This window comes from Lissotriton vulgaris, chromosome 6, assembly GCF_964263255.1.
Source record: "Lissotriton vulgaris chromosome 6, aLisVul1.2, whole genome shotgun sequence".
Taxonomy (NCBI): Eukaryota; Metazoa; Chordata; class Amphibia; order Caudata; family Salamandridae; genus Lissotriton; species Lissotriton vulgaris.
The window spans coordinates 133,993,329-134,009,147 of record NC_141694.1 but is presented as its reverse complement, the minus strand read 5'-3'; the positions used below and the strand labels follow the sequence as shown (position 1 = coordinate 134,009,147).

The 15,819-nt window shown below is 44.4% G+C and overlaps 1 protein-coding gene across 6 annotated transcripts in view; it reads left to right on the top strand.

The window, feature by feature from the left end:
• The window catches only part of ENAH (ENAH actin regulator), a 799,370-nt gene that overhangs the window by 651,847 nt on the left and 131,704 nt on the right, over positions 1-15,819 (top strand). For all 6 annotated transcript variants that reach the window (XM_086926161.1, XM_086926157.1, XM_086926158.1 and 3 more), the window contains 2 exons: positions 11,966-12,111; positions 12,638-12,692. In XM_086926161.1, the coding sequence (XP_086782287.1) occupies positions 11,966-12,111; positions 12,638-12,692 (201 nt within the window). The remainder of the gene's footprint in view (positions 1-11,965; positions 12,112-12,637; positions 12,693-15,819) is intronic.

Genomic DNA, 15,819 nt, shown 5'->3' with positions numbered 1-15,819 from the left:
ACGGACAACACCACCGCGATGTGGTATGTCAACAAGCAGGGAGGAGTAGGGTCACATTGTCTTTGCAGAGAGGCTCTGTGTCGCTGGTCCTGGGTTCAGGACCGTCATATTTGTTTGATGGCAAATCATCTGTCCGGAGTTTTAAACGTGCGTGCAGACCATCTCAGTCAGCAGTTCTCAGCTGACCACGAGTGGAGGCTTCATCTGGACTTGGTTCGTCACGTCTTCCGGACGTGGGGGAACTCTGGTTGACGTGTTTGCCACTCACGAGAAAGCTCACTGCCCGTCATTCTGCAGTCTCCATTATCCAATTCAGGGAGCTTTGCGGGATGCGTTTCAGTTGAATTGGGACTCACGACTCCTTTACGAGTTTCCTCCCATACCCTTGATTCCTCGGGTTCTGAGGAAGATTCGCTAAGACCAGGCTTAAGTCATATTGATCGCCCCGGATTGGCCAAGAAGGGTGTGGTATACAGATCTTCTCCACCTCTCCTCGTGCCCTCCGCTCCGTCTCCCTCTCAGGGCAGATGACCTCTCGCAGGTGCAGGTTCTACACCCACACCTCCAGAGCTTACACCTTCATGCCTGGAGATCGAACAGGGCAATCTGAATTCTTTTTCTCTTCTTCTGGCGTGGTGGATGTTATTCTATCCAGTAGACTTCTCTCCACCAAGTCTATTTATTTATTCATAAGGTAGTCCAAATTTGATCATTGGTGTGGGGAGAAGTCTATTGACCCTTTGAGGGCTCGCTTATCCAACATCCTTCAATTTGCTCTTTCTCTAGCCCAGCAGGGCTTTGCAGTGGCTACTGTGAAGGGATATTTATCGGCTTTGTCAGCGTTTCCTTGCTTGCCGGACCAGATGTCTTTGTTTAAGTCGCCTATTGTGTTACTATTCATTAAGGGCCTTACCAACAAATATCTGCCTACTCAATTTATTGTGCCCCAATGGGACTTAAATCTTGTCTTAACCTACTTGATGGGTTCTCCTTTTTAGCCTTTACACAAGTGCCCTTTGAGGCTATTGTCTTTTAAAGTTGTTTTTTCCTATTGCCATTACCTCAGCAAGGAGGGTAAGTGAGCTTCAAGCTCTGAGTTAGAAACTCCCATTCTTGACTATTCATGCTGATAGAATGGTTCTTAGGACCATGGCTGATTTCTGCCTAAGGTGGTAACTCATCTGGGGCAGTCCATTACCCTTTCTTCCTACTATCCTCCCCCTTCCAAGGAGGAGGAGCGGTTTCACCGCCTGGACCCTAAGAGGGCGGTGAGTTTTTACCTCGATAGGACTAAAGACTATCGTGTGGATGACAAGCTCTTCATGGGTTTTGCTGGCTGCAGGATAGGCAGAGCAGTGCACAAGCGCACCCTTTCAAGATGGATTATCTTGTGCATCAAGATCTGTTACTCTTTGGCCGGTAAGGATCCTCCAGGGGGTATTAGAGCTCACTCTACTAGAGCAACGTCTTCAACATCTGCTTTGTCTAGACGTGTCCCTGTAGAGGACATTTGTAGAGCGGCAACTTGGGCCTCCCTCCACACCTTCGCGAAGCATTACTGCTTAGATACCGAGGTGAGGAGGGACGGTGACTTTGCGCGTTCTGTCCTACAGAACTTTTTAGTATAGAAGGGTGGACACCCTCTTCCAAGAGTGGGGACTGCTGTGGGACTCTATTCACAAGGTGAGGAATCCATTGGCAGATGTATCCATCAGAAGAACAAGTTACTTACCTTCGGTAACTCTTTTTCTAGTGGATACAGTATCTGCCTGTGGATTCCTCACTGACCCACCCTCCTCCCTGTTGTCCACCCTTGTTATACCTACAATGTTGATATTCTTTAATTGTTCTTTCAATGGAAGTGTTTTTCTGAATTGTTTTTACGCTGTGTATTGTTTCAAATCCTGTGTACTATGTATACTGCACATATTGATGTCTGTCAGTCCGTGTGCCTCGAAGGCACGGAAACAAGGGTGGAATTGACTTCATCACGCCAACGAGGCTCTTATGGCTCCAGTGACGTCAGCGGAGTCACGAGCGAAGCCGGGCTTCTATGACGCCGTCCTCGTCGGCGTGGAGAGCTACAAAAAATGTCCGAATGTTGCTGGCGCAGGGGATATTCACAAGGTGAGGAATCCACTGGCAGATACTGTATCCACCAGAAAAAGCGTTACCGAAGGTAAGTAACTTGTTCTTTAGGTCCACAAACAACACATTTAAGTGCAGCTTCTATAAGACAGCTGTCTTCCAATCAGCTGTTAAAAATCTAAGTACCTGGTCGACAGTACTTGTTTCATAAAACTAGCTTGCAGGAACAAGCCTGAATTATGTTCCTCTATCCAAGAGTCTCGCCTATTCATTATCTGCCTGCAAAACCCCTTCTGGGTGGCATTGATTAAACTAATCGGTCAGTAGTTCAATGGTAAGTCCCTAGAGTATTTTTTATTATAAATTCAAATGATCTCCGCAGCCTTCCAACTATTTAGGATTTCTGCATTTGTCAGTTTGTTTATATATTTGTCTGGTTCTCGAGCTCTGAGACAAAGGTATTCAGATATCCCTTCTGGGCCTGCAGCTTTACCAGGAACAATGCTCTTAATGGCATACAGTGTTTCCCTAAGTTCAATAGCCAGGGCGGTATGGTTAGTGTTTCTTCATAGCTCCATTAATACCCTAGAATGCGTCTCTGCCTCTAAGCCTTGGCCATACAGGTTGGAGAAATGGTTGTGCCAGACTTGGCTGGATAGAATTAGCAAGAAAATTATTTTCACTCTGGCCTTCATTGGCCACAATGTGCTAGAATGTCCTAGAATCCTTCGCTTTGGTGGCATCAAATAAATCTACTGATAACTGGTAGTCCTAAAACCTGTTTACCTTTGATTGCACCAGTTTGTATTGCTCCCTCTTTGATCTAATGACATTGATATTACCACTTTTCAGTGCGTTGTATAATTAATTATTTTTCACTCCTATAATCTTTATTAAACCATGTCTTGATCGGTTTCCTGGCCTCTGGTTTCCCCCCAGAGTAATGATGGTCGAAGTATTCTCCCACTACAGTAAAAAATGTCTAGTGGATAGCCAGAGTGGGGGAATTCTTTAGCGCAGGAGTCCAAAGGTCTGTCCAACTCCATTAGACCAACAGAAAAAGTGAGCCGCATAACAGCCCTAGTTTCTTGTTGGAAAGGTATTTGTGGCCATTTTAGTTTTCGTCTATTGTTAGCGGACTTCGGATCCCTAGATAGTGACTGATGGACATTACCTAGATGGTTTATTATATTTGACAGAGGACAATGAATAGTATTGTGATCACTGTTGCTCTTTTTGACTACCTTCATGTCTAGCACAATTTTCCAAGTAGGCTGGGCAATCAATATATAGTCTGTCCTACTGGTGTGCCCAAGACGATTGCAGGTATGGTGGACTTGCAAATCTGACCTAGTTTGGTTGCTGCATGCCCTCAGGCCATAGGGCAATATTAGTGCTAATTATTGGTGGGACGGAAAAGTTCACATAGCCAGTTCTATGTACACTATCAAGGCACCAACTTTCCTGGAACATTCAGATGTCAAACTTATCTATGAACACACCCCATGTAGGATCACCAAGCTTTGTTTTCAAACCAGCCACGGTCCAGAATAGAACGTTTATACCATTTGGATCCTGGTTTGTGCATTATGTGCTACACTAGGGAACTCCATAGGTAGTGGCCACAAGTGGAACTCATTCCTCCAGAGCAGGATTTATGCTACAGCATTTCAGTGGTGAATGGTTCCCTAACTTGAGGTATATCTTGACACCTTCCACAAAGGCAGTCACCCATAACAGCCCCTAGTCAGTCATTCGCTAGGAGGAGGTGACAGATCTGGGAATAGAGGGTTGGGAAGAAAAGGATGGTGACCTATACTTAAAGTGAATATGCTTACCAGACGGGGGATTTTGTGAAATTCTAATCCCACTAAGACGTCCACTATGTAAGTATGCCTAACTTTTAGCTTAATTTAATCAAAAGTCCTCTCTGGTGCTACTGGGCCATGTAATCTTCTAGTGTGGACAATGTTGGAGTGAATTGGGGAATGGCAAATATGGACAGACCTTATCAAGTGGAGACAATTGTTTACTAGTGAGTCCTCATTCTCTTTCTCCATGGACACATTTGTGCATATTTATCATACACATCCAGCCCAACAATCAATCAGTCAGTTCATTTATAGAGCGTGCTACTCACCTGCGAGGGTCTCAAGGCGCTGAAGGGAGAGGGGGGGGGGGGGCGCTACTGCTCGAATAGCCAGGTCTTGAGGTGCTTCCTGGAGGTGAGATGGTCCTGGGTCAGTCCTAGGTGTGCGGGGAGGGAGTTCCATGTCTTGGCGGCCAGGTGGAAAACTATCTTCCTCCGGTGGTGGCTCTGCGGATCCGTGGGGCGGTTGCGAGGGCGAGGCTAGCGGAGCTGGCGGGTAGCAGAGTAGAACGAGAGGCGGTTGTTGAGGTATTCGGGGCCCATGTCGTGGAGCGCTTTGTGTGCAAGGATGAGGATCCTGAACGTGATCCTCTTGCTGACGGGGAGCCAGTGCAGGTTTCTCAGGTGAGCCGATATGTGGCTGTGGCGGGGGACACACTCTTCATGCCCCTTCCCAGATGCATCTCCTCCCTTCATACTCTAGAAAAGTGGGCCTAGTTGTAACTGCTCTGATCTGCCCAGAATGGGCAGTCTGACCCACTTCGGGGCCCTGCTATGGTCCGGTAGAAGAGCTTATCGTTGCAACTTGTATGTATTTGACTCTGGGACTGTCCTCTTCTGGTACGTATGACCTGCTACATGGTGGTACCTGTTCCTTGGTGATTGCACAGGTTACATTTCTCCACAGAGTTTGGTTTAGCAGTGTGGGAGGGATTGGCTTCATCTGAGCACTCGTACTGCTCGTTGCTTAGCCGTTTCTCAACAAGGGCCGTTGTATCCAATAGTTTTCTAATAATCACTTATCTGGTCTTGGAGCCTCAGACAATCGCCATTACATTGGGTGGTATTTTGTTCTCATCTGCCCACCGCGTTTGCTTCAAGGCCGGTGGACTCTCATTTTTGCAGCCCCTTGTGATGTTCCATAAGGTCTCGTTGGGCCAGTACATGGTTGGTTTTCCGATAAAATAGCAAAACTATTTAAGCATATGATATTAAACTCTAGAGGGATAGTAGTGCATGCAGCAAGAAAAGCTGCACTTTTATTCATAGGATTGGCTGCCTCTGACTGATCAGAAATGTTGGCTCCTGGGGTGGTCGTACTCAGTTGTAAATACGTTTTTTTCTTGTTATCCCCAAATATAGGTGCAATCTTGGGTGGAGATTTCCCTTTTCTTTTTCCATCATCTTTATCGCCCGCCAGCAGCGATTCTACCCCCTCAATTAGGGTGTCTATATCTTGGATTATATTATTAACGTGAGGCTTGGGAACTGAATCAGCAGTTTTTAATTTGGTGCTTTTGTGTTTTTTGCCTGCAAGCGAATCTGTTTCTTTGCACTTACCCATTGGGACTAGCCGTATGCAGTAGGCACTGTAAGCAAGAATTGTAAATAATGCAAGATTATTTAGCACGAATAATTTAAACTGGGCTCACCCTTGCAGTCGGTAGATAAAAACACACCTTTGATGGATTTTAGGAGGGAGCATCTTCTGGGCTCAGATGGACGCAAGCGGGCCCACCTTTACCCCCGCCTACTCCTTCCTCCCAGGGCACCCCCATTCGTGGTGAAAGTGGGATGCTTTGTGCCAGCCGGCGCGCTGAATGTGAGGCCCTGCCTCTATGATTAACTGCAACCTGTGGGCTGAAGTCCTGGCCCCTCTGTGAGCGCGTCCCGGGCTGCAGTGCAAGGAAGATGCTTTTATGTGCCCAATGGCGTGCTGAATGTGGCCCTGCCTCTTAGATGACGTACAAACTGGGCGCTGAAGTCTTGGCCCCTCTGAGCTTGTCCTTTTTTTGCTGTACTGTATGCAACTTTTAAAAATATGAAATTTAAAAAATCTAATTAGATTGGATCATTGTGGTCCTAACAAACGTAATTTTCTCACAGTTATAAAGTGCTCCAGCACCATTCTGATGTAGACCACAATATATAAAACCTCATGTTGATCTGTAACTATTGGATAATCCAAAATCATTAGCCAATAAAGTGCCTATTGGCCACTTTCTTTAATGTGAAATTGCACAAATTCAGAGGAAAAATGGGTCCTATAGAACCTGCAGAATGCGGCAGTATTCTTCAATTGAGTATATGGAAAAACAGGAGGCCTTTGCAGTCTTTAACGGTTTATGGTGGATAATAGGGGAAAACTGTTTCCACTGCTACAAGAATAGCCGAGGATGCGGTTTTCTCAAAGATGCAGACATTTCCAGTTGTATCATTGCCTCAAAAGCAAGCTGGAACTTGCCTCCCTGGATATCCCAGAAACTCCCCCTCTGCAGAGTGTATGGTGAAAACACAAAGAAGTAATGTCTGACGTTTACACATTCATGGTGAATAGTGTCTTCTCCAAACTGCGGAGAGGCCATATATTGGAAAAACAGCAACCTATTTAAAATGCGATTATGCGGAAGAAAACTGGTCTTAAAACTTAGAACTCATTGACACCCATATTGGAGAAGCCCAGTTAAGGTTCAGTTATTTTAAAATGCTTCAGTATTGGTACAGGACCCTCGCGAAAATGGCTAGTATACGGCCTGGCCGGTGATTTGCGTTGCAGGAAAGGTCGACAGTTTGAACTCCAAAATAAGGACTTGCATAGCTTCTGAACATATATCCCCTGAGTACAGGATTTAGGTTAATCAGGCAAGAAATAATGGTATCATTCTTGTAAGAGATATAAACAGAATATGCTGCCCTGTATCCTAATCAGAACAAAAATAAACCACACAGGAAACTTGTCAGAACAATTGAGGCTATAACGTACGTTGAATACAGGCACATAATACTCTGAAAGTGCAGTCTATTCCTCACCCCCAAACCAAGTAGCCACTTTGTTACAGCACCTATCTGAAGAAAACCTCCTAGACATCACTTGTCTTTGAAAGTGTTATCCTGTCTCTCTGCATCGGTTTCCTGCGAATCTTCAAGGGCAGACAGTGACTTCATGGCTTCAGCAGTATGTAGAGTCTTAACTACTTAGACACCTTTGTGTTCGTCCCGCAGATAAGCATGGGTGCAAGGGACTAACTCGGGATAGGACTATTGCTTTTATTTTATTTCTTTAATTATTATTGTAAGTACTCACAGCTCATAGGCATCTACTCCATATGTTTTTTTGTGCTAACGCTATAACTCATAAGCTTAATGATGAACCAGACTACATTGGAAATTTATAAACGTTTGTATTCGGACCGCCTTCTTGGGCCTTTAATCTAAACCTTTCCACAGCCACTAGGAACCAGGACCCTTTTGGCGTATCTGGTGTAAGTCCTTGAAGCCCATATCAGTACCTTCCCTCAGAGCTTCTTATTCCAGCTGAAACATACAGCTCGTATGTTTGTTTTTTTTTTGGGTTTTTTTAACCAGACATTTCCCAATATGGTTTTGGTGTGTTATGTTTTACATCCAGTCTAGATCATGGAAACACTATCGATACAGGCTTGTATCAAGCATTTATTTTTAAAAAAGAGTGCTTCCTGGCTATCACTAGGCTTAGTAATTTAGTTCATGTCTTCTGCCCTTTGTCTATATTGGCTCCTAACACAGAACCAGGTCCAGTTTAATTATCTGTAGTTTAGGGGAACTGCTGTAGCACTAATCTGTTTTTAATACTGAGGAGTTTCTAGACATAAAAGAGGCACATTCAGCAACCTCATTTGATTTGAGACTTGCAGTGCTGACATTCAAATGGGCACAGTTTGACAGTTGTTTCTATATTCCAGGCAGCTTGCTGTGAAATTATTAACCTGAAAGGCGGAGTATTCAAATGGCCTGTTAAATTTGGTTTATTTGCCCGCTACTTCTGTTATACACAGGCGTCCACCACTCATGTCGTAATTCTATTTGTACAGCGCCAGTCTTCTATTGGAGGACCGTGTATTATACACATGCAGTTTGCATAAATGAACAAAGAAGGCTGAACTCTGATCTCCAGCAAAGGGAACGTTTTTGTCAGCTGCTTTTTGTGGATACAATTCATAAGTCCCATCTGAGTTACAGTTCAGTATCTAGCATTCATGGATGAATGGATTATATTGATATCCACTAGTTTAAGTATACTTTAAAATGCACGAATCTACAATCTTGCCTTGGAACATGAAAGCTCTAGTTTGTTAACTTGTCTCATAGTTGGAGAATGTTAGTCTACTGTAGAGTTTTCTCTCCTTATCTGCTCCACATAGAGCAGTAAATGTTCATTTCTGTGAATTAATTTGGGCTGCTCGTGCACATGGCATTTTTCTACCATTTTGCTGTAGTCTTCCATTTAGGACCGTATTATTTAACCTTTTGACTCCCATGGACCCCTAGTAAATCATTACTTAGACCCCCACTGAATCATTATTGGAGTCTTTGGTCCCCTATTGAGTCATGATTGGTAGGTAGAGACCCCGGCTAATCATTTTGAATATTTTGAAACACAGAACAATACACCCAAAATATAGAAACAAACATTCATCACACAAGCAAATGAGAAAATATTTGATTTAATTCAGACAAAAATTGGAATTTTAATGGGAGGTTGGAGCTTTTCTAAATTCAATTAAGTTCACTCATAGTCCATATTTTATTCAATGTGATGCATTTGCAAGGTTCCCACAAATAATTCTGAGGATACTGACAATCTTTAGCTCACAATTCTAAATTCCTTCACCTTTACCGATCATTATTTTTTTATTTTACATTTTGCTTCTTTATTTATATTCACTATATTAACCTGTTAAAGTTATATTTTCTGAGCAGTCGTGGACCTCCTGAGAAGGCTATGCGGACCATCAGAACTACTGATTAATTGAGATGTTACGGTGGCTAGCTTTTCACTTATTTCTTGTGACACTGGGTACTTGATTATGATTTGTGCTTAACTTGAATAGGTTTAAACACTAGAATTGGCTATTCACATCAACCCCTCCCATTCCCAAGACACCCCCTCTACACCCCCCTCCCGGACCATCTTTCATAAATTACCATGCCAAAATTGGTGTTGCCAACAGATTTGACAAGTTTTTTTTGTAAATGAAAAATCGAGCTCCATCTGAAATCACTAAACACATTTTACTTTGATGAAAATTACACAGCACTGCAGTTGTCTATTGGGAGACTCTGGGAGAAGAGTGGGGTGGTGGAGAGGGGACATGAGATCAAACCAGAAATGTTCCTTCTTTTAGTATGCATGCATCTCATCGCATCAGAATCTCCTTCATTTTCTTCTATGCTGTACCTGGTTTTTCAAATTCTAAACTGTTTTCTAACAAGAACATAGTTTTATCGGGAATGCCATCTGTCATCACACCTGAAACCCTGATCAGTTAAGCAGAGTGCATAGCAGTTAATTTCACGTTTGAGGAGCTAACGATCACTATTTACACTCTTCATGTGCCAAGCATACCTTCTTTTCACTTTGTTTTCCATGAATTGTTGACCTCGTTTAGCTCATGGCCCAATGTAGCTTGTGGGCTTCAATGCGGTTCTACTCGAAGAGGGTACACGCTTGGAATGTTTTTCTGTGCCTTTAATGACAAGGAAACCGAGTATCTCCGTGCAATGATCTGCATGTCAGTCTAATTCAGGATTCTGCAGGTAAGAGAACTGGTTTGGGATGGCTTCCTATTCAAGTCCCTCTATGCAGTTCTGCAGATGCAACCTTTATATGGTAGATGCTCCTCACAGCAGAGTAGTCTCCAGCTCGGAACACCCACAACAGAGGCACGGAGTGAAGTGAACTATTTGTTCCTGACTATGAAGAACCACAAAGACAGTGATTAGGAAAGAGTCAAAAGGGTTGTTTTACCTAGAAGACTCTTCTCACTCTGAACACCAGACTGCAGCCCCCTTCACCCCACTGTCCTCCAAGTGACAGAATTTCTGTCTTCTTAGTCATCTGGGAAAATATCACCACAGTCTTGTGCACTGGACCAGGCCTTGGACTTTCAAAATGGAAATCAACAGGACTTAATCACTCTGCTTCACTTATACATACAATGCATATATAAACATGCACAAAATACACTAGGATGGGATTAGGCAACAAAACAGGGTATAAGTGTGAGTGCACATTGGTAAGATTCCCTTAGCCAGTGCCACATAACACATTTTAAGTGTGTGTGGTAAAAAACATTAATTTACAGAATAGCAAGTGAAGACCTTTAAATGAGACTCATTTGTTTGTGCTAACTTCCCTCCTGCAGCGAACAGACCCTGTACCAAGATTTGAGAATCTCCAACCTATGTTTAAAAAGCTATCTTAGGCACAGCATACACCACGCTAGAGCTCTTAATGTTTAAATGATGTATACACTCTGAATCAATCAATCAATCGCGGCATTTGTAAAGCGCGCTACTCACCCGGGAGGGTCTCAAAACCTACCCCTGAACCCTAAAATACCCCTGTACCCCAAAACCCAAACCTAGCCCTGAACCCTAAAAATACCCCTGTACCCCAAAACCCAAACCTAGCCCTGAACCCTTAAAATACCCCTGTACCCCAAAACCCAAACCTACCCCTGAACCCTAAAAATACCCCTGTACCCCCAAACCTAGCCCTGAACCCTAAAAATAACCCTGTACCCCAAAACCTAGCCCTGAACCCAAAAAATACCCCTGTACCCCAAAACCCATACCTATCCCTAAACCCTAAAACTACCCCTGTACCCCATAACCCAAAACTATATCTGAACCCTTAAAATAACCAAACACCCCAAAACATATACCTCAGTACCCCAAAACATATAACCCTATACCCATACTTACCTTATCCCAACATTTAAAAAAAACATGCTTTTACCATTTATGCATTTACAACGAATTTCGTTGTAAATGTATGCGTGGTAAAAGCATATAAAATGTAATGCCATGCGTTATAATGGCATTGCGGAGTCATGGTACTTTCGTAATGAAAGTATGCAGAGTGATGGTATGCGGAAAGAAAGTTGCGGAATAATGGGTGTTTACCCTCCCCGGTAAGTACATTGGTGGCAAGCGGCCCACATCTCCAGCAACATACTCATATTTTTTCACCACCCATTTGAAAAATGCACAGGTCTCTCTCATTGATGGCCAGCACCGACATACACTTTTAGACACACCTCCCGCCACAAGTTCTAGAATTGCGAACTTTAGAGCTGGGGAGCTACGTTCGAATCTCGGCACCAGCTCAACATCCTGTGATTCCAGGCATATCGCTTTGTCTCCCCGTGCCTACCACAAATGAATGTGTTCCTCTGTAATGTAAATTGTGCTCATGCCATGTTGTCGAGTTTGCGCTATATAATATTGCAAGGAAAAATAAAGTAGGAAAACTCGAGTTCACACACTACTGAACGCACAATCTTAAGTGCATCAGCAGTTCACTGTGAATCGGAGCGTTTCACAGGCCTGTCACAGATAGGAAATGCTATCAAACCGAAATCCCACAAAACAATATACTACTGGCCGGCAGCAATTCATACCCGGACAACGTCGGGACGGGCTGCTAGTATATCATAAAGTAACTTCAGTAAATAATTACAATATTTTCTTAAACACTTGAGTTATCATAATAACCAACAATAACTGCGAGAATTAACCACTAAGCTTGGGTTCTGGAGTATTGTGCTCACCTCCGTAAAGAGCTTCAACGCCTCTGGGGTAGTAAGCACTATATAAATCCAATAACTATACATATTGTCGTCTTTATTTAGAGTACATAGGAGCAAGATAGCTTTCCTCAGTTCTTCTTTTAGAGTCATGATACTGGTTTGTTAATGAATTGGTATCTAAATCTTCTACTGTTCTTTCCTTTCATTATCAAAGAGTGAAGAGTCTTCTAGCCAAGGTGGAGGAAGTGCCACAGCATCAAGTTCAACTGCAAGCAAAACGGATACAAATCGAGGAAATGGACCCCTCCCTTTGGGTGGGAGTGGCCTGATGGAGGAAATGAGCGCCCTGCTGGCCAGGAGGTACGTTTTTTCTTAGACCAGGTATTTGTACACAAGCATTGATTAAATACTGGAGGTCACATGTTTTGTCCAAACCTGCATTTTTACAATTGGGTGTCAGGACAGTGGAAACTTGTCTGGAGCCAGCAGGTGCTGTACTGTCCCTCTCCAAGAACCTGTGATGTATTTGACATCCGTGCCACTTTAAAAACATATCAGCAGCCTGCTAACTTGATACAACTTGGTTCTTTTCAGCATTGTGCTCATTGATTAGCTCTAGATTATGCTCCTTCAATTGTAAAAAAATATATATATTTCAATGACCTTCAACACTTATGTTTTATTTTCACAAAATAAAAAAAATGCTGCATTAGTGCAGTCTCAGAGAAGCTGGAAAATGGGGTGTGTGGAGGAGTGTTGGGATCTAAGGAAGAGCCATTGGAAATTGTCTCCTAATATTAGGTCCACACCAAAGTAACTACTTAGTCAAATGCAGTAGACTCATAAAATGTAAACAGACATAGTGAACCTAATAATTTGTTCATAGGAGACGAATTGCTGAAAAGGGATCAACAGAATTTGGACAGAAAGAAGACAAAACAGTAAGTTGGAAACAAATGATCATGTGATATAATGTTGATGACCAGTGGTGTGTTTGTAAACAGTTACTCACAAAAACCAACTGGGTTTCTGGTTTGGGTTTTAGATGTGTACATTTTGTATCCGATTAGAGATGACCAAATTGAGTTCAGATGTTGTGTTGTACTTGGAAGTAATTTTAAAAACCATTTTATATCAGTCAGTCAAGGAAATGTTTATTTAGACCATTGGTCCTTAAACACATTTTATACATATCAATCAAATTCCCAAAGCAGCATTTTCTGCTTTTTGTTAGGTTTCTGGAACGTTTAAAGTTTTATCAACAAAAAATACATTGCAAGTTCATTATAAATCCATTAGGTCCTTGAGATTGGAAAAATAGCATGATAGCAAAATTGTAGGTTGTTTGGGCCAATAGATTGTCAACAAAAGGGTCTGTGAAAGAGTATCATTTAGGGGACAGGACAATCTGTGTAGACCAGTGGTTCCCAAACTTTTGACTCCTGAGGACCCCCATTGAGTCACCACTGGAAGCCGGGGACCCCCAAGCAATTTGTAGGATTTAAATTTCAAACATTAACAGTAATTCGGAAAAAAATTAACACACATGTGCACACAAAACAAATACTCTAATTACTAATGATTTTAGGGGTAGATTTAGAATCACCTATCACTATTGGAACATCACTTTTTGAGACGTTCCTGTGGCGATATGGGCTTTGCCTTATTTACAAGGCAACTTAAAGCCACTTAACGTGGCTTAACAGTTCCTTGTAAATAAGACCCCCTTTCACACAATCCTTAGCATGAAAGCGGTGGAGAGTGGGTGTTGTGGTGGGCGTTTCCCCTGCAACACCCATTCATTTTGACGCTGCCCCCTATTTACAAGAGCAGCGTAAATGGGAAGCAAATTAAACACCAGGTCAGCATGCAAACATGCGCAGGACATTTATGAGCTTCTCGACATAGAGAAGCCACTATGCCTCATGCTCACTGAGACATGGTGGACCGACTCTTCTAACCCTGACGTTGCTATGGCAATCCCGCCTGATTATAACATCTTCAGAAAGGATAGAGCCAAGGGAAGGGGAGGTGGAGTGGCGTTAGTGGTCCGGAAAGGAATCCCTTGTTTGATCCTGCCAGCTATTGACATCCGAGGCTCTGAGACCCTAGCCTTCTCCATTACTCTATCGCCCCACCAATCCTTTAAGGGACTGCTAATATACAGGCCACCTGGTGCACCCGGCACCTTCTTTGAAGATCTGGATTCGGTGTTGGTTGAGTTGGCCCTGAAAGCTGAACATTTTATCGTGGCTGGCGATCTCAACTTTCGATTGGATGATCCATCCGATCCGGCTGCCACCAAACTCTCTGAGGCGCTAACCCCTCTGGGACTTGCCCCTTACCTTCAGGAGCCCACGCATGAGAAGGGGCACACCCTTGACCAAGTTTTCTCGTCTGTCCCTCTTGAGGGTATAGAGGTTGCTCCTGTCCTTTGGTCAGACCACTTCCTTGCCAAATTTGTCATCAAGGGCATAGGTAAGTCAGTGCCTACCCCTGCACATCAACAGGGTCATGTCCATAGGGCATTCCATCGAGTAACCCCAGAGATGCTGGCTCAAGCAGCTGTGGCCCATCCCTGCCTCCTATCAGGCGACCTAGACAGGGACTTGCAGACCATGCAGGATTGGTTTTTGGACAGGCTAAACGATCTCGCCCCGGAAGTAACATCTCGCCCGTCACCGAAACGGGTCTCCGCGCCCTGGTTTACCGCTGCACTGTCGGCTACGCGGCAGCAGTGCAAGGTAGCCGAAAGACCTTGGCGGGCACAATATGACACTGCTGCCAAGCTGACCTATAAAACGGTGGTCAAGGCTTATCACCGGGACATTCGCCTGGAAAAAAAAGCGTATCTTGCCAGGAGAATTGATGCTGCTTCCAACTCCTGCAAGGAGATATTCTCCATCGTGAGAGAATTCACCTCACCTTGGTCGAACACCTCGGACCAAAAACCATCTGGTACCTGGGCCGCGGATCTTGCTTACTTCTTTACGAGCAAGATCCAACGCATCCAGGAGTCATTCCTGGTACCAATGTCTGTGGGCCAAACTGAACGTGATATCACCACTCTGCCACAGACCGGGCCAAGGGCGACGTTGAGTGTGTTTCCTCCGATCTCTGCTCCGGACTCCCTGGCTCTAATGGGCAATTTAAAATCGGGTTCTCCCCTTGACCCATGCCCGGCTAAATTTCTAGCGAAAGTCGCGGAGGTGATCAACCCGCTGGCTAATCCGCTTTTGAATCTTTCGTTGAGGCTAGGTGTGGTCCCGCAAACCTGGAAGCAGGCGATGGTGATCCCCTTGCTTAAAAAATCTGGCCTAGACCCGAAGGCCCCAGTTAATTATAGGCCCATCTCTTTGCTGCCGGCCCTCACGAAGATTCTGGAAAAGCACGTTCAAGGCGTGCTTTCCAATTTCCTTGAATCTAATGAGATCTTGCACCCCACCCAATCGGGCTTTCGTCCCCATCTTAGCACTGAGACTGCGCTCCTGGAGGTTTCGGAAACCATTAAAGGGGCTCTGGACTCTGGGGGCAAAGTCATGCTGGTGATGCTAGACCTGTCGGCGGCTTTCGACACCGTTCCCCATGATGGTCTCCTCGCAAGACTTCGCGAGATAGGCATACGGGGGACGGTGTTCGACTGGTTTTCTTCCTTTCTTGCCGGCCGCCGGCAAACGATCTGGGCCCCGCCTGATTCCGCCGTGATGCCGCCTCTGGGAGTCGGGGTCCCTCAGGGCTCTATTCTGAGCCCGACCCTCTTTAACATCATTATGACCCCGTTGGCGGCACTGGTGGAGTCGCATGGTGCCCAGATCGTATCCTATGCGGATGACACCCAGCTCCTCTTCTCTTGTACGAGAGGAGGCGACTTTGATGGGGAGAGTATTCGGGATTGCCTTGGGGCTGTTTTTCATTGGTTCCATCTAAACAGCCTCAAGTGCAATTCCGACAAGTCCGAAGTACTTTTCTTTGGGTGCGACACCGAGCCTGACTGGCAGACTTGGTGGCCACAGGATATGTTCCCTCCATCCTGCTCCTCTCAGGTTGCAAAGAATCTGGGGGTGAAGC